Genomic DNA, 19,562 nt, shown 5'->3' on the forward strand with positions numbered 1-19,562 from the left:
AATTACTTTGACTCATATATAACATCCCTTCAAAAAACAGTAGTTGTGGTTTCCTTCTAGCCTTAGACTGAAGTGCAGAAGAGAAAAACCCAAAACAGCAAAATCAAATGTGTGAGTTATATATCACAACATTGAAACTCCAAGCATGGTAGGGAAAGACGACGTTTTGGGAGGTGTAATGTAAAATAGACTTGGATAAGATAATTTGAAGTAAGTGGGTGGCAAATACATGCAGATGGAAGACTATTTAACTTCAGATTGGTGTAATTTGGATGGAGTAGGGAACTGTAGGTCTCAGTACTTAATGCGGTGGACGAGGTGTCAGAATTAATCTCTCTTTCTGTAATTGACTTTGTAAGTCTCTCAACATCTTCAGGCTTCAGTCCCCATGAATAAAATGGAAATAGCATGCCTCCCTGCTTTGCAGTAGTGTCATGAGGCTAACCTCAGGAAAGTCTGGGAGATACTCAGATGCTAGAAATTGTCGGTAAACAAGAAACCTGTCAAAAAATTGTTCACCACTAAATCTACACAGTTTAGTCATCGTTCCTTACATCCTACTCAATGAGAGAATTGTAAAAGTAGTTGTGACTCTCTACCAGATCTAGGGAGGCAAAAGAGCACTGCCAAGACTAATTCATAAGTACCAATCCACCTACTTTTTGCCCGTGGGAGATCCCTAGAGCAAAGTAATAAATACATTTTATGAGGGCATAGAAAAAGCTCTGACACGAGGGAAGAAAGCAAGCTGTAGGATGGCAAAAGAAAGCAGTATAATAAATGTAATTACTGGAGTGCTCTACGTGCCGGTTCTCCCATCCTACCAAGCAACAGTAATTAGAGGTAAGAGATGTTAACAAGAAATGCGTTGCATGAGTCAGCGTAGCCATTCAGAGCCTAGTTCAGTCCCGTGTTGAACATGGTGACAGCAGATGCCAATGGAAGGCCTGGAGGGAAAGTGTTCTCTTCTGAACACATTTCATTTTCTATCTCCTTATAGGAATTACATTTAATGATTCAGGAGGTGCGTGGCGAAGAGCAGACGTAACCGCTGGCCTTACACAGATCTTGGCAATGGGATTCTTCCCGCACTGAGCTTGCTTTGCCCTGAGGGAGGCCTGTGACGTGGTTTCTCAAAAGGCGTTGAAAAGCAGCTGCTTCACGAACATCTGGACTAGATGGCCAGACTAGTGCTGCTAAATGCCCAGCTGGAGCCAAAGACAAAGCAGAGGTGGTGCTGACGGGGCTAGGCTCTTCCAGCAGATAAGCGAGCAGTGTTTCACCTAGACAGGAGGTGAAATCCTCAAGCGGAGAAGCGTCCTGTCTGTGCGAGGCTCAAATCCTGCAGTTTCCAAATCGGAGATTACAATGCCAAATGCCGTGTCTATGAATTTATGAGTATGTACGTAGTATCTGGATTGGCTTTTTCCCTGAGATCCTAGTATATTTTTAGTCTGGGGGCAACTTACGTTCTCTTTCTTTTCACTCTCCCAGTGTTGGGTTTCCCCCAAATACTATAACTCGTGAGAAAAGTGGATTTTTTGCTTTTTGCTTTGTTTCCCTTTGGATTCCAATGCCTTTCACATACACTTCTGTTGGGGACTGTGTCTGACAGTGAGATCAGAATTGTTAATTCTACTTTGTGTTGTTCTTGCTGGTCTACATTTTCTTTTCAGTAACCGCTGCTCCTGCAGTGTGGGCTCCAACCTTCATTTCTGGATTTAACCTTTTAAGTTTCTACACTGTGAAGCTCAAGTCTTTGCTTTAGTATTTGAATCCCATTTCCCGTGAATGCTTTTTAGCTCTATTAGGTGAGCAAATCTCAACTTATAAATGTGATTGGCATTATGTTTTAGCTTGCTGGTTTTTGGCATATGTGCCAGCTTTGAGCTGGGCATGTATTTAGCAGGCCTGTTTTGCAGGAAGAATTTAATAGACTTATTATCCATAAGGTCAGTAAAACTAGCAAAAAGTAAATAATAAACTAAATTATTTTAGTGCTTGAGGTCCAAATTTATTAGTGAATTTTTGTAAATACATTAAATTCTCCTGTCATTAAAATGACTTCTATTAAGCTTTAGGAAATCATTTATGAGATATTGTGATAGTTAAAAACATGATTGCTATCTTTAATTTATCATCTACTCTATGTTATTAATTCTCATTAAAAAAACAGTATAGAAAAACTAACTTCTTCATGACCTCGGTGTTCATAACCCTTACTGAAGTGTCATAGTAACCTGTTCAGGCAAGGAATAATTTCACACCATTTGGGATACATCCATTTGTCCTGCACAGCACTTGTGAGAACACATACTGGTTTGATTCCCGTTCTAAAATGAGGAGGTGTGAAGTAATATTTTGTAAGAAGTTATATACGTTATGCATAATAATAGTACATGTCATATGATATACACTAATACTCTAAATAGTGGTAATTATAACCAAAGCTACTAAGAAGTTTTCAATACTCTTGTAGTGTAACACTTTATTCATATTCAATGTGATGTGGAGCCTGAGTGTGTTGAACTTGTCCCCTGCCTTTGCCAGCTGCTTTTTGGGTTGTTTCAGACAACTCCATTTACCTCTCTGGGTCACAGTTTCCTCGTCTCTATTAAAAGATAAATGATAGAGAATTTCTGTTCAAAGTATCCGAGCATTTATAGGTTGTAGAGAATAACAATCTAGCCTGTTGTCTCTTCCTTGAGGGTTTTTGAAGTATCTCAATTGTGATAAATGGAAGTGCTTTGACATTTTGAGTATCATAAGAATCTTCTAAGAATGATTTTGCCTTGTGTTTTATTTAGTTACATTAAGCAAATACATATTTTCATTCAACATGTTTACAGAATCTAGTCCAAGAGAGCCCAAGCCTTTGAACGAGATCTCTCGGTACCGTCAATTATAAGCAACAGTTATAGACAGCAGCCGCTAATTTTGCATCCACAATTATTTGCAGGTGCAAAGTGAGTGTTCCCAGTGAATATGCAAGGATTGGAATGTTTTCGTTTACATGTTCAGGTAACACTGAGAACAGTTACTGAGAGGTATGAAAGCATCAGCTAGATCGAGGCCTCTTCAAATCGGGGAGCTTAAAATACGGCTTGCACAAACTGGCAAAGGGCCTGAATGAGTGTACATCTCATAATGTGTTTTTGCTACTTTTGTGGGGAGTGGTGTTGCACTTCTGAATGTAGAGAATGCATTAATCTCAAAACAATTGATATCGCAACCAGAAAAAATTTCTAAAAAAAATCCGTTCATGCTATGGAGCCGAGTCAGAAATTGGAGAACTTGTAGAATTATTCTTTTTTTTTTTTTTTTTTTTGTTTTGATTTGTACTGATCTTTACATTACAGGCAATATTGTTCTCCAAACATATCCTGCTGCACTACATTAATTAACTTTGGATCTAGCATAGTAGCTGTGAACCGCTTTTATGAACGATGTACGAACATTGTTCTTCTGTTGGGATCACACAGGAATCTCTTTGACTTTCACGGGTTGTCAACTGACTGTATGTAAAGTGGTTTGTGATACCACAAGTGGGTAAATAACCCTTTTAGACTTGTTAAATAGAAAATATTTGCTAAGATATTTTGCATAGTGGTATGCAGCAAAATGGTTTGAAGGGATTTTATACTGATTTTTGTCAACTTTGTTTTGAAGAGATTAATGTAAAAATTTTGGTTTTAATTTTGTGTTTGCTAACGTTACCTTCTGCAACATAGCTATGAAGATTTGGTTTTGGGCAATACATTGAAGAACTGGAAAATACTAAAATTTCTGTAGAATAAATGAGGGAACTAGGTTTGGATACCACTGAAAATGGAGGGGATGAAAGACAGAAAATATCACTTGTATTATGACTTGCGTTGTGATTTACCTCTGCATTAAGGAAGAACAAAAATATGTAAGAGGAGTAGCCATGGCACTTAGGGATGGTTTAGTGGTGGACTTGGCAGTGCTAGCTTAACAGTTGGACTCGATGATCTTAAGGGTCTTTTCCAACCTAAATGATTGTATGACTCTATGTACAGGACAATGTTAACTTTTCCCCTCTGTTATCTAGTTAATATTACAATCTAAAAAGAGAGAACTACTGTGGCATTGTCATAAGTGTCTGATTACAGATTGAGTAAAATCGGTGACTCCATTTTAAGGTTATAAAATGATTTTTGGAGTGACCAGTGGTCCCAGAAATGGTATTTTGGAACACACGTGACTAGAGAACTAAAGACAACTTGGCGGCATTTGAAAAGCCTCACTGTGATCATTAAGAGACTCAAACTTCATTGGCCAATAATCTGAATTCTCAAAGCTTGTTGAATTTATAGAGATACTTACAAACTTAATGGTTAAGCATGCCTGTTAGATCAGGAGTGATCGTAGTACTTCCAGGTCTAGGCTGCAGTGATGGTGCTGGAATTCGGTTCTGCTCTATTAGATGTGACTTGTGAACCTGCAATATTTCTCCTGGAGAAGAAATTTAAGGTTAAACTCCTTTCTGAGTTCTGTCTTCAGGTTGCAGCTGTGGGCTCTGTAAGTTCCATCACTTGGATTAGGTTAGTAATGAATAAAACCTGATTTTTAATTATATTTAGAGTTTTCCAAAATAATAGAATGTGACTTTTTTTTAATAACTTAAGGGTTTGAAGACTATTACACTTGAGATTTCTACCATAAATTTTGCATAACTCTTCTATATATTAAAGATTGCACTGATTTCATAGATTATCATATATGTTGCTTTGCAAATTACGATATGATGTAGAAAGACTTTCACTTCCTCTTCCACTAAAACAGAGAAGAGTCCACTTCACTGTACCTTTGTTGTAATAACAGTAAGGGACAACCTCTGGGAGTTGTGAACACGGAGTACTTGTGAAAATCAGGCAGTTTCTATCTAGAATGCTAAGGCATCCAAGTTAGGGAGATTTTGGCTTCAGTGTTGGTGTGTGTATATATATATATTTAACTTTTTACACTTACGTGTAGGACTTCTCAAGTCCCTTTCACCCCTATCAATGCCTCTAATATTTCTTCTCTTTGAAGAAGGGTACTCTGTCTTGAGCCTATCTTGCAGTCTTGAACTGTAAAGACTGCCAGTATATAGGATTGAGCTGATGTCGTTATTCCTGAGAGGTCTTGTTCAGACGTATAGATGTCAGAATTAACTTACTAGTAATTTGTTTCTCGGATGTCACAAGGACCTGCACAGAGTACTCGAGTGAAAATTACACTATGTGAGAAACAGAAAATGCTCATCCAAAACCAGTCCCATTTTCTCAAAACAAACAAGCAATAGCCCCAAAACCCACTCCTGGCCCTCTTTTCCCAGGATACACCGTTATTACTTCCATTTCTCAACCATGGTTCACTTCTAGTACAAAAATTGTGTTTCCAGTGACAACAGTACACAGCAACTCCATTCAGCAGCCTCGTGTAGGTAGCAGGTGTCTTAGCAACTGTAACTGGAAGGTGCACATCTGTAAACCCACACGCACAAGTTGTGATGGGGGAGTGGTGGCCGGGTATGTCCCGGGGTGGGATGTAGTTGCCCCTGCTGACAGATGCAGGATTAACACCGTCCTCGTGCTTTCTGTAACTAGGCTGTCACTGTGGTTCTACTGACTGCCGTGAAACTCTGATTCAGTGCACTTCCATGATGTGACCTTTATCCCGGTCCTTCTCAGAAACGAGTATTAGCTAGCAATGTGTGCGGGAATTCAACCCCGAAGCCTTTACAATCTGTTTAGGTCTACAGATTGCATAACATTAGTCTTCTCTGTGTTCTTTGAGGCTGTAAAATTTATTGAACAGTATTTCATCGTGTATGTGCTCGGGTCTGTATAGATAAGGATGGCCAGAAAAACAACGAAGGGAAACATACGCTTTGTACTGGAGTTTCATCTATTGCATATTGTGGCAAAAATGGTGTCTTGGTGAACATACTGTACTGGTGCTGAACTTTCATTTCATTAAATGAAATGCCCCATATGGTGCAAAATGCTGCTGCTCTGCTTGTTTGTTTTGCATACGCTTCTTACACCCTCTTCTTTCTGATACTGTATGGTGGTGGGAAAGGTGTTAAGTTGGTTAATTTAAAATTTCTGATTTATAACGCCAGATCTGCATTTTGGCAGATAAATGTTTGCATCCATAAATAATTAAACTTACAGTTTTTCTTAGGAATGAATTGATTGACTATGTCTTAATATTTACATCTGTAACTTTGTGTTTGCAAGGACAAACGTGAAGGCTGGGCTGCAGGTTGGCTGGAAATCTGGTCTTGCATATTCTATGAAAAATATTACTCACATTTCTCACAGGTGAATAAACTGCATGCATGGATGAATCTAGTTAATTCAATGGTTTAATAAACCTAGAATCCCAGTGAGGCTATAACAAATCCCCCTGGCGTCTTGGAGTTATGAGAAAGATGTATAAAATTATATGCAAGCAGAAGAGCTCTTTCTAAATTTGAGGAGTCTTTTGCACATTATTTTTTTGTTCCGTTCACTACATGAAATAACTTTTTATCTGTGGCTCAGTCATGATAAAGTATTAGATCAATTATCGTTTGAAGGCAATATTGGGGTCAATTTGCGTCTGACTAGATTTTTTTTTCCTTTGGCTAGTTTGTTTTTGAAACAGTTATGTAGCACTAAGAGAGATGCCTCTCTCTTAATGTCCCTTTGAGAAAGTTGGCTAGCTTGAAGTGGAAATTTCTGCAGCTCCCTTCCCAGGGAGCAGCACCTTGTCATAAGCTGCCCCATTTTCAGATGTTAAACCATGTGGATCCTGGATCAGAACCAATTCTCTAGTTAGAAAGACAGGAATTGCAAGCTGACTAGGACTGACTGATTTAGCAAAATAACTGGAACTAATATAACTGCATAAATTTAATTATGAATGCTAGGTTTAAGGTCATTGTACTCTGAGCTATAATCTGGACAACTAAGCCATGTTGAAGCCTGGTCAATTCTTGGATGCTAAGCCTTCCAGGAAAGAAATACCATACAGGAAATAATAATTCCTCAGTAGGTTCCTTTTGCTGTGCTTTGATATGAACCAAAATCCTAGGTTAGTGATCGTGTTGCTCTTGTGATTTTTTCAGTATCATGTATGTGTTTGCTATTTTACAGGCATTCGCAGGGACAGGATACCCACTCCAAGAAACCTAGAATATGTTGGAAGGGGTATATATTTTCAGGTGAAAAATAAAGCAGATACCGTGACTACATGTTATCATGGAAGGATCCTACTGTATCTTCAGGAAAAGGAGTCTGTTGTTCTTCACAGCTTCTGAAATGGGGAACAGGTTCTGCCTTCGTTTTCCACTGAATTAAATAAAAAAGCAGGTAAAGCAATGCTGAGTGATGTAAATCTCCTCCTCTCTCAAAGATGCACACATAATGTTACAAATATACTTGGAATACAGCAGCAGGAACTTATATTCAAAATTTTCAATTAGTGGAGTTCCGTGGAATTCAGAGGAAAAAATAATGAAGCTGAAGAAAAGGATGATTGATAAGAAAAATTTCCACTGAATGTACTCCTGTATAAAACTGTAATTTTATTAATAGGTGAGGGAGGATAAAATGCACGAACTGGTAGCTAAATACATGGAAAGCCATATACTCTGCCCTGGTGTAGAAGATCGTAAGTATATAAAATTGGAATGCAGCTGAATTGATTGCGATCCGATATTCATTATATTTCAGCACTGCTGGCAGAATCCCTTCTCACCAAACGTGCATAACATGCTTTCTTAGCACTTTCACAAAGCCTTGAGTTTATAAGGACAGTTAAAGTGCATCTTTTCCAATAATTACACAATCTGAATTTGGTCTGTGCTAATAAGCTTTAAGAAAACTTAAATTCCACATTTTAATATTAGAAATCCACTTAATTGTAGGTAATCTCCGGCTCTGCATGTCACCTGTATTGGCATTTATATTCCTCATTGAGTCTGCAATATAATTTTCTGTTTATTGTCGTGAACGTCCTTCTAATATATACCTGCAATCTCATGTAGGCCGTGGCTGGCAGCCAGCCAAGCTCTTAATTTGTCTTTGCCTTACCTTACTTAGCCCACCGAAAGAGAGTGGCAGTGTGAACAGCAAACATTCTACGCGAAAGGCCAAGGTGACAGCCTGAACAAGCACCAGCTTGTTGTCTTCACCATCATCATCTTCATAGGATTCTCTTAGAAATAAAGACCTGATTTGCCTACCCGTTTCTGGAGGCTGGGTACTGGCCTGCAAAACTTGCTTCCTCAGCGGAAAGAGCTTGTCCAAGAAGGCAGTGCCCTAAATTCTGCTCTGTTCACCATTTGGAAGAGGCAGCCAGGTAGAATTTGTTTCTCTCAGGAATTTTTCTTTTGCTGATTAGTTGTTTTCCATGCTAGGCTATAATGTTGGTAAAATATTTATAGCCATTATGATGAAAATTGCCAGGAAACGAATTCATACAGTCTTGCTACCTTTTGATTTTATTTTTTTTTTTCCCAGGACTTTGAAACACTGCTGTGGTTTTGGCTTGCCTCTCTATTCTTGCTACCCTTTTCTGTCACACTCAGTAATTGGCCTAATAAAAGGCAGAAACAAGAATTTATTACACCTTGGGCAATACTTGAAACAAACTTTATTTGCTGGAGCAGCACTTTTTATCTACTCGCTGCTGTATATTTTGACATTCCTTCTAAATATTAAATTTGACTTTATTAAAAAATAAATCTTGGCTTTTCTTGTGATTGCTGCTGGTTTTGCAGTTTCTTAGGCAGAGTAGTACATATATAAACATATCATTTTAATGAAGCTTTTGGAGAAACAATATAAGCTGTGGCTATATCTACTTCATTACTGCCAGGATCCACAAAACCAGTAGGAATTAAAGACTAGCTTCTGTCATACCTTGTAAATTAGTCTTGGAATAATTTCTGTGATGAATTGAGAGAACAAAGATGAGAACTCTTCAACTTTTCATACCTCTTCCAAGCTTGGGATTTGATGAAATCTTCCTCAAACAAATGATGCCCTTTACGTTTAAAACTGTTTGCAAAAATAATGACAGTAGTAAAAATAAAACCAGGTTAGATTGTGATGATGTAATTTCCACTGTTGGATCTGTTTTTCTTCCACATGCTAGGTGGTAAAATGATCAAACCTCTTTTGTTTTCTAAAAAGGCCTTAAGAAATAGCAATACGTCATCCTGGAACTGTTTATGCAGGAATTTTTATTCTTTGAAATCTTCCAGTGTTAAAGCAACAAGAAAACATTTAGAATGTCCTTTGGTGGAATCTTATTACACTCGTTATATATGTAAACTGATATTCTTTGATGCCAGCACGTTGCCCATACAGAGAAATCTCTGCACAATTAAATGAAAGGAAAAAGAAAAGGACTAAATAAAAAGTCATATTTTTCTCTTATCTGATTAGAATTAAATACGTTAACAAATTGTCTGGTAACACAAATAGGCAATAATACAAAAAATCTACATTGTACATTATTTCAAGAAAAATAACTTCATTTGAATACAAAAGGATAAATACACTTTTTGTCCTATAGCCACTCTTGTACGGTAGGTGAACACAGCATCTTACTGATGCAGTGCTGCTAAGGTATACAAGGATATGACTGGCTTGAGTTTTATTGAGGGGGCTGTTACACATGTGCGTCACTAACATCAGACAAAGAAATCTTTCAACCGACAAGGGTTACAGAGCAACGTTCACTAAAGCACAGGTTGGAAAGGATTCGGGGACTGAAGCAGGCCAATATGGCAGCTTTTACAGATTTCCTTATACCCACAATGCACTGACAGCAAAGAATGCCTTTATTTGGTCGGTCCACACGCCGGGCGGAGGTACAGTAGCGCACCATATAGGAGTAGCAAATGTTTTTTAAATTCTCTTCCCCTTCTGGGGGCTGTCAAAGCCGTTTCGGTCCTGTGTAAGCTTTGCAGCTAGCACTGATTTGACAGAATAGGCGGCTGCCCGCTTCTCTCGAGTCAGAGGTGAAGAGTCTTGACTCAGAGCCCTGTCCGTAACTGATTAATATGGCTTAGTTCAGTTAGGCCTTCTTAGTTTGTATGTGGCTAGTTTTTCTCTCTTTTTTCCTTTTTAAATTTCAGCAGCAAACGCTTGGATTTTGTTTCGTTTTCATGTGGCACGTTCATCTGAAGCAGTCTGAATGCGATGCCATCGACCATACGGAGTCTAGCGTATGCAGAGTCCAGCCGCTCCTAGTAGAGCAGTCAGCAGTAATAGAGGCCCGGGTGATATTGCCCCCTGGCCGGAGTTTTGGCTGCAGCCTCCTGGATCCCTTTCACACTTCAGCTTCTCGCATAAAATGCCAGTGTAAGCCGGAGGGCACTGGCATCGCACATTGTTGATGCATGTTCCTCCGTTCTGGCAATGCAGTAGTTCGTTGTCGCACACGTTTGCTGCAAGACAGCAGGGGAGGGAGGGAAAGAAAAGCAGAATAAATATAAGTTCATCTACAGGAGAAACTCTGCCCTAAAACCAGAATTAAAACGCTACCTCCCCCCTCTTCCTGAGACATGTAAACAGGGGATGTGGTTTTTTTAAACACTTCAAGTTTGAATTTTTTACTTTATTTGATATTTTTTTTTTTTTTTAGGCTGTAGTCTTGGAGAACCGTATCATTCGCTTCAGACCACTGACTATGATAATATTAATTAATGACTATAATATGAATAATGATTAATAATGAAATAATATGAATATTAATACCTGCCTTGTGCCAGTGTCTGCATTTTTATAGTTACTACTGAACTGGAACTGTAGGTGCGTGTGTTATTGTTTGAAAGGGGCAACGTATCTAGAGCTTTTGGCAAGCATGAGCAGCGGTTAAAAATGCAGCATGGCTTTGCTGAAGTAAAAAGAGCTGTATGAGAAGGCAGGGTTTTATAATCGAGAACTGCATGTATTAATGATCTGAAAAAATTGCACAGAAAAGATAAGGCAAGCACAGGCAGGAAATTCAGCATGCTATTCGGTGGGGATTATATGGTATATACATACGGAAATAAAAGATAATGTTATTTCCATTACAGATCAAATATTTCCTCTTAATTAGATTTGCTACTTTGGTACAAGGGTAACTGGCATCTTAAAACTATCTTATTTAGATGTTGTAGCCTGATACAGTAATTTCAGAAGTCAGATCTGACAAAAGAGTTGAGACAATAATACAGGCAAAAGTCTTCGAGCTGCGTAATACCACCGTATTTGAAAAATTGACAGCTTTACTTCATCTTACTTAATATCAATTGAAATATTTCACTGGGTAAATATGTAGAGATATGAGGAACATACTACTTAAACGTGTCAATCCGTGTCTTATTCCAGATGATATCACTAGTAGAGTATGTGCTAGATTACAGCTCTGTCTGCCATAGGAGAGGCAATTTTAGTAAAGATCTTGCCCCTACTATCTAGGCAGAGTGTAACAGTAAAAATTTTCGCTCAGAGAATTAGGGAAAAGATTATTTGGTTTAGAAGCAGACTCAACATTATATGCTGTTTATGCATACCTTAGCCTGCAAATACCCTAAAAAATTCAGAATAGGGAAAATATTGTTAATTTTACTTTAAACATTGCTATTTATTGCTACAAAAAAGTAGTTTTATAAATGTTAATTTACTTACTTTTAAAAACAACAACCCAAATATTACAAGAACTAAAATTGAAACAGTCCAAGTTCCAAAGTGATGCAGTTCTACACAAATCTGTACAATTTTGTGCACCAGCAACCTTACTGGTAATCTTCTCTGTCCTGGCGCGCTTTCAGAAAAATAATTTTCTCACTCTAGAAGGACTCTGACAACTGCTTTCTAACGTTCTGCATCCAAGTGGGCCAAATAATAACGCAGTGTGTTAGAAACTCATAGATGCAATCAAAAGAGAACAGTTAAGTAATTTTTTTCAGTGACTCCTTTAGCAATCAAAGGTTTTTCCTAAGAGCTATGGATTTAACGTTGTTGTCCAGGTTCTGAATTGTAATGTCAAAATTTGAATATTAGGTACAACAAACAACACGTTATTGATGACAGCCAGGTCTGAATTTTAATATTCTCTATATACATTACAAAAAATAGTGTTTATATTATGTAAAAGGAACAGTAAATCACCACCAAATATATGTGATGAGATTATCAACCCAGAAAAACAGAACGATAACAGGCCAAAAAAATGAACTGTACTTTAAAAGTCAATATTTGAGTTACATCTCTTATAACTGAGGCTATGTATCTTTAAAGCTGACCTTATTATTCATATTGTATATATTTAGCCGTATCAATATGCAAAATCAAAATACTTTTTATCTGATGGTACAGCTACTGAATCTGCTTGTTCTAGACTACTCGCTGCTGGGATGCTTCCTACAGCTCAGGCAATGAAAACGGTGGAATATCTGTCCCATCAATACCGACTATTGTTTGCCTTGAGCAACTGAGTGGAATTCAATAGCTAATTAAATACCACTTCTTAAACAGCAGATGAGCTATTTCTCCTCGTGTTTGGCCCGGAATATATTATCCAAATTTTCCCAAGTATTCAGTCAAGCAAATTTATTTTCCAATAGCTTTCCTATTTTTAAACCTATTTTGACAACTACAGCCGGTTATTTTGGGAGGCCGTCAGCCCGGATTCTGACCTGTAGTTACGGATTGCTGGAGATGGGTGGCTGAAGTGGCGTTTTGCTACGTGCCGGCTGTTCCGCCCGACACGCTGATGCGGGCTGCTATCAAGTGCCTCTAATCATTGCTGTCGACAAAATTCTGGACGCAGCGTTATAGATGCTGATTTTTAAATCAGCATCAGTTTATTTCTCATTAGAAAGTTTTAAAAATGTACTTAAAGAAGGGATGGATCAAAAGCTTCCCCTTCACTATTCTTGCGTGCTTTTAAAAGTTTGCCCACAGAACCGCATTCAAGTTAAAACGGGCAGATTTTAATGTTCTCAGCAAACTACTGTGTAGCTGAAAATTCTTGAATTGTTAATCTTGTATTGTCACAGCTGTCTTTTCCTTAGTTTCGTCCCTGTATCTCTTTCTCTTGCACACACACATGTACACACGTATATGTATCGTGTAGGTAGCAACTGTGATGATTTGGAAGTTAAATGAAACAACTCTGAAAATGTTATGAAATCCCATTATTTACTTTTTGCCAATTTTGTTTTAATTTTATTCTGACCAACTCTAATACCATTTCCACCTTCCCGAAAGCGTGGTCAGGATTACTTTTAAAACTTTAATATTAACTAATTATGTTTATTCAGTTTAGGAATTGGATTAGCTATAGCTAATGAGTGTAGCACATCAGCAGCATAAAGAAAAGTACTTTCACTGGAATTTAAAACAAAATTTATGCCTTAAACAAAAGTAGTCGACATGCTGCCAAGACCTAAGCAAGGCAAGTATATTAATTGTTGTTGAGAAAATTAACAATGTTTCTAACGTTAGCACAGTATTTTTCCAGGATACGTGTTATAACACGTTTTATTTCAGAAGAGGCTCTAGGCTTTACTCGGAGAAGGCAGTGACCGGGGAGCTGCTGAGCAGGGCAGGACGGGCCAGGACCTTGCAGACGCCTTGCTCCGTGTTGAAGCCCAAGGAGAATTGCTGCAGCTGGTGCTGGTGGGTGCAGGTCGGGCTGGTGGAGCCCCAGCCTGTGCCTGGCCCTCGGCCTTTTCGGTTCCCCAAGCAGCAGGAGCAGCGAGCCTGGCAATACGGGGCTTTCCTGCCCGTTGTACCCCTCCTACCTTCTCCTGCCTGCCGTGCCCTTGCCCCTTCTTATACTCCAAGCAGTGAAATGTTACCTCCACTGCTGAGGGGTGTTGAACCAGCTCTGCCTTATCTTCGTCATTAAAAGTAACAATAAGGAAAAATTAGTTTGAGTTAATCTGAAAGGCATCCGGTATCAAGTTCTGATCAAAGAATAAAACACCGAGAAGGGATGCAAGTAAAAGAACTAGTTCTGAAGTAATCACACATGACTATTAAGACTTGTGTGGCTGAACTAGCTGTGGGTTTGCTGGCAGATCTTCATTAATTAGAGGACAGGACATCAAACTGATCATTTAAGAAACAAAACAGAGATATCTGATTTGCTCTGGAGAGCTTTGCAGGCCTTTTTGGGGGATATTTCTGAGCACAGTCTTCAGATCTGCGCTACTGCGGGAAGTCAAATATTTAAAGTAAAATAAAGGAAGATTTTCTAATATTATTTTCATAATTCATCAGTTTACAATCTAAGCTATGGTCTGATTATGGGATCCATAAAACACTGTGCAAAGGAGACAGAAAGAATCCACATGTAAAAATGGATAGCTATCTAAAGCTTTTCTGTCCTTGGGGCAACCCCCCTTCCCCGCTCCAAACCAACAAACCCCTGCAATTAGTAAGAGAAATTATTATTTTTGAATTAAAATGTAAACATCTTTTCCAAAGTAATCATTAATAAAATACTGAAGCCTCTTTCTTAGGATAAGACTTCTGTGAACGATGATGAAAGATGCCTTGCTGCAAGTCACAAAATATTCTTGATTTATAATTCCAATGTTATTACATTTGTAAATGGAGTGAAAAAGGAAAACAAGGGGAAAATATCCAGTCTTTCAACCAGTTCAAGGGGTAAGTGATGTGCTAGTGTTTCATAGAATTTATACTGGGTATTTAATGAAATGTATTGAGAGTAGCATAGTTGTCTGACAAATGTCTACTTTGCTCTTAAATGTTCAAATCTGAATAATGCATGAAAATTTCTGAGTCTGTCCAAAACTCAACTTTAACACCCTTTCAGCTTCTTGAAAGAAAAGAGAGAGACAACTGTGGCTGATTTTAGTTCTGAAGCAGCAATACAGACACAGTAACACAAATGCGAGTCTTGTTTTTGATCTGGAGGGCCACCTCAGGCACAGCATTGTGCTGTTGGCTTACGTTCTTTCTGGTGACTGTGTCTGGGCAGCTTCAGAGCACACGCGCCGGGCTTTTGGTCTGCCTACTTATAAACAATACGCTGTTGGACTTAAACACGGTTTCTTTTAGCCTCCTGTCTTTCCCAAAGGCCATCCAAGAGGGGAGAAAATACATTTTGTACCTTTCTTTGTGCTACCTTAATTTTTGTGCAGCTTGCCTGCAGTAGCATCTTACTCAGGTGGGTCAGCCCCGTCACTATGAGAAAGGACAGGCTATTGACTTAAAAAAAAGAAATGAACGTATTCAAAAGGACACCTTTTTTGATCTGGGATAGGTGGTGTTCACTTTCTGCATCGAAATCTGGATTTATTATGAAATTTTCATTGTTTGTGGGAACAGCTTAAAGACCATTAATGATAAAGCCACAGAAAGAAAACTTTTTATTAGACGTCCTTGCTTCCTTTCTTGAATTCTGAAGTCTTTCATTTCAAGCAATGTTTTGTATCATCTCTCCCATCACTATTTTTCTTCAGTGTGCTCTTTTTGTGGTATCATTTATTACGGGCCTTCTCTCTCCCCCTCTCTCTTTTTAAAAGCAGCATAAAGACCATTAATGATAAAGCCACAGAAAGAAAACTTTTTATTAGACGTCCTTGCTTCCTTTCTTGAATTCTGAAGTCTTTCATTTCAAGCAATGTTTTGTATCATCTCTCCCATCACTATTTTTCTTCAGTGTGCTCTTTTTGTGGTATCATTTATTACGGGCCTTCTCTCTCCCCCTCTCTCTTTTTAAAACCATCTCTTCACTTCTCTCCTTTTTGTCTCCCAGATCGTGAGTATTATAGTCCCTGGACAGGTTGGTGGGTTGACAGCTCTGAATATATTACACAACATTTTGGCCTATTCTAGAGCACTGATGCAAGCTTTGACCCTACTTCGCTGCAGTGAATTTTCCATACTGTTCGCCAGTAGTCTGTGTGAATGGCACTACTGAAATCATGAGAATTTTTTGACCTTGGATTCCACCCATTGTTCGTAACTTTGAAAGCATGCAGGTCTAGTGGCTGAAGAAATTGTTCTTGGCTGCTTTTTTCCTCTAATGCCCCTGTTTCCTTGGTACTTCTTATCTAGTAAAGAATGTTACTTCATTTATGAGGAAGTTTTCAGCACACATGCTAACAGAATATTCTGTCTCGGCATAAGAAGTGAGTAAAAAACCAAGCACAGTGAAACCCATGTTTTCAGTAATGATGTTCATAGGTAGCTTCAGTATATGCAGTGGTTGTCTATATAGAGAGAGCTGTGAACAGCACATTGAAATGCCATGAAAAAATTAGGAGGTTTCATCTCACTACATAAATAAGTTCAGTAAATTGAGACCAAGCACAAGGAATTTCTTGTCGAATACAGAATTAGTTCCTATGAATACTATAAAGATTCTGTAACTAACATGCATTATTCTCTAAAAATGTGATCATATAATCAATAAATGGTAAAAACAATCACAGAATATAAAAGAAATTGCAACAAATGAGGAAGCTTGTGTGTATGCCTAATAAGAACACGGACATCTACACAAACATATAGCAAACACGCACAAGAAAACCTCTGCCGTCGTGAAGGTATTAGTAATATTTTTCCCACAATTTGTCAAATAGACATTAATGGAATTGGGGAATGCAAAACACTTCGTCTCATTCAAATGCAAAGGTTTAAAATTGTTGCAGGTTGTATCAGAACAGAAGTGACCACAATCAAAACATTTTCAAGTTGCCAGAGTTAGCAACAACAAATTATTTCCATTATTTGGAAACAATCCTAAAAATACAATATGAACTTGTTATGTGTTAAAGATCTCTATGTGGAGCTCCACTGGCTCATGAGATTTCACCCATATAAAGTAAATATTAGGAATGAGAATATAAGGGCGTGGGGAAAAGTTACAAGTAGTCAGGCTTCTTCTGAAAGATTACAACTATTGTTGTTCAGTTACAATTAGTGTTGCACAGCACATGACAAAACCTCAAATTTTTATAACTTAAGTATCTTATTCATTTGAATAACCAGTGGCTAATAACTGACTTGGAGGTTTTGTCACTTAGATTTCTCCCCCTGCCTGTCTTCCAGTTAGATCTACTGTTAGATTATTATTACGATTTAATTTATTGTCACCAGTTACTGCCAAATGGTTTTTAAATGTTCTGCTACCACGAATACACGTGTCAGCGTTGATCAGACTTCTTCAGTGGTTTTAAACCACAGACATACCTGATGTGAAAAACAGCTATTGCTCTTTCAAACGAGATATTCATAATGATTTGTTTTTTTGAAGTGACACTAATTTAACATTTGCTGTAGTGGGATCAGTAAAACTATCTTAGGATACTGTCAAATCAAGCCAAGGTAGATGCTTTGATAGCATGAGAAGGAAACTGGTTTGTGCTTATCTACCAAGGCGCATTCTGAAGTTAAGACAAAATAAATCAGTGTAGACAAGTACAAGCCTAAAGCGTATCTTACTGTGTCAAAATTACGGTCACAAAATGACAAACATTAATACAAAGGTCTCCGGTGCAAAGTTGAAACAATGTTGTGATTAATTATATTGCCAACAATACAAGGAAATAAACATTGACCAAGTGAGAGTAGTTTCTAAAGGCAGACATCTCCATCTTGACTTGTCTTAGAAATGCCTGTTAGAGGCACATTTGAAATGACACTTGATTTTTTATCAAACCACTTTTATTAAGTTATCGGGGAGTAAATGAATAGGTGGGTAACGGAGGTACTGTGTTTGCTGAGAATTTCTGGTAGAATTTTTAGATTGTTTGCCTGCATGTAATTTCTGTTCTTTCTGCACAATTCTCACTTCAAAGCTAAGCCAGCTCTAATCAAATTGCAGGAAAAGTCTTCAGAGTTTCTACAAGAAGATGCAGCTACTATTCAGAGTTCTCCCCAGCGCACAGCCACAGAATGGATGGCGATTCCTCTCTCCTGTAAATAGATACCAATTTATCCCAGCATCCACATGGGTAAGCTTAGCTGATTACGTTTCACTACTGAAAGCGCAAAATCCTCTACGGAACAAATTTTATTTTAACCATGGTGTAAGGATAGCAGAGGTAGAAAGTTACCCTGTTCCACAGGTTATGTCTGTGCCTTCTCATTTTCCATCTCTATTCTTAATCTAAAATCCTTGGATTTAATTAATAAAAGATAATGAGAATAAATACATCAAATTTGTCAAAAGGACAAGGGGGAGAGCTGAATTTTGGAATTGATACTCTTGCATGATAGAGAAGCCATAGCAGCTTTGGCCGAAACAACACAAGATTGCTTGTTAAAATGGCTGCAAACAAATCCAGATTTAGTTATCTAAGAATTATGGTTGAGATAACACATTCCAATCTTCCTCGGTTTCAGGAAATGATTGATTAACCTTTCAGTTTTCTGATTTTGATTGTTCCAGTTTTATACTTCTCCAAAAGAAGATGATTCCCAAAGTGGGGGGAAAAAAATTCCCCATTCATTTTATTGCTTTGCTTATAGAGTAGCACCACTGAATTGGTATGACCCTTATCATATTTTAGGGTAATCTCAGGAGAGCGATAAGCTACATCATAGCTTTAGTTGGTCAAAAGGGACTACATACCCCTATCATTCATATTCCACTTACAAAGCTGTAAGCTGCAGTGCCATTATCTCTATCTTCCTGAAGATAAATGAACATTCTTACATGATCTGTCTTCTCTTTCCTTAACTAGGAAGAGAAGCAATTGAAACTACTGGGTTTTTTTTGTCTAGTGCCAACAGCAAGGTCAGGGTTTGGATGTAAGCACTATCAATAAAAACTGGCTAAGCACAAAAACTCCTCAGGTACAGAAGATGAAGTGGTCATCAAAAGACCCCGTGAACAGTTGGAGGGTGGGATTTGGTTCCCTAAACACAAGCAGCTACTGCCCTTAGAGGTGCCAGAGGGCACTTCAGACATTTACACGGAGCTGGCAGGTGTGTCGTAAGACCTACGAGAGATTGAGGCTTGTGGGAGTGGTGGCAGGAGGCCTGCCGGGGGGATGCCTGCCTGTCTCGGGCAGCCATCGGGGCCCTGGGCGTGCTGGCAGGCCCTGACCGCTGCGGGCAGCCTGCAGCCCTCCCGCCTGCAAGCTCTCCACCCAGCGCACGGCTTCCCTGCCTGCGTTTGAGGTCCGCTCTGATCCGGTGCAGCTGTGCGACACTGGACGTGGCTCTTGTGGAAACCCCCAAGTTGCGAGCAAGAGCTGTGAAAAGCCTCGTCTGAGGCCTCCACTCGCGCACCCTCTGCCCGCCGGCCTGGGAGTGCACGTGAACTCAGGCCCTCGCCTTGGTCCTTGCCCGAGTGACCCGGTGGGCTCGGCCCACCCTGGCCTTGCGCGTTTCACCTCCCGGTGTGACCCCAGACCCCATTCCTCCTCAGCAGTGGCACTGGACACCTATCGTCAGGCGGTTCAGTTAGCCAAAAAGCTAGCAGGATGGCTTTGCCTGAACAGCAGCATTTTTGGCTTCAGGCACGCGAACAGTATTTTCTTAAAAGTTCCCAAGAACTATTAAACAGAGCTGCAACATGTA

At 38.9% G+C, this 19,562-nt stretch overlaps 1 protein-coding gene across 1 annotated transcript in view; it reads right to left on the bottom strand.

The window, feature by feature from the left end:
- Positions 1 to 10,226: 10,226 nt before the first annotated feature.
- NTNG1 (netrin G1) overlaps positions 10,227 to 19,562 on the bottom strand; it is a 163,487-nt gene continuing 154,151 nt past the window's right edge. The window contains exon 9 of the mRNA XM_019473097.1: positions 10,227 to 10,453. Coding sequence (XP_019328642.1) covers positions 10,227 to 10,453 — 227 coding nt within the window. The remainder of the gene's footprint in view (positions 10,454 to 19,562) is intronic.

The sequence above is a fragment of the Aptenodytes forsteri genome, unplaced genomic scaffold, assembly GCF_000699145.1.
Source record: "Aptenodytes forsteri isolate BGI_AS27 unplaced genomic scaffold, ASM69914v1 Scaffold181, whole genome shotgun sequence".
Classification (NCBI taxonomy): Eukaryota; Metazoa; Chordata; class Aves; order Sphenisciformes; family Spheniscidae; genus Aptenodytes; species Aptenodytes forsteri.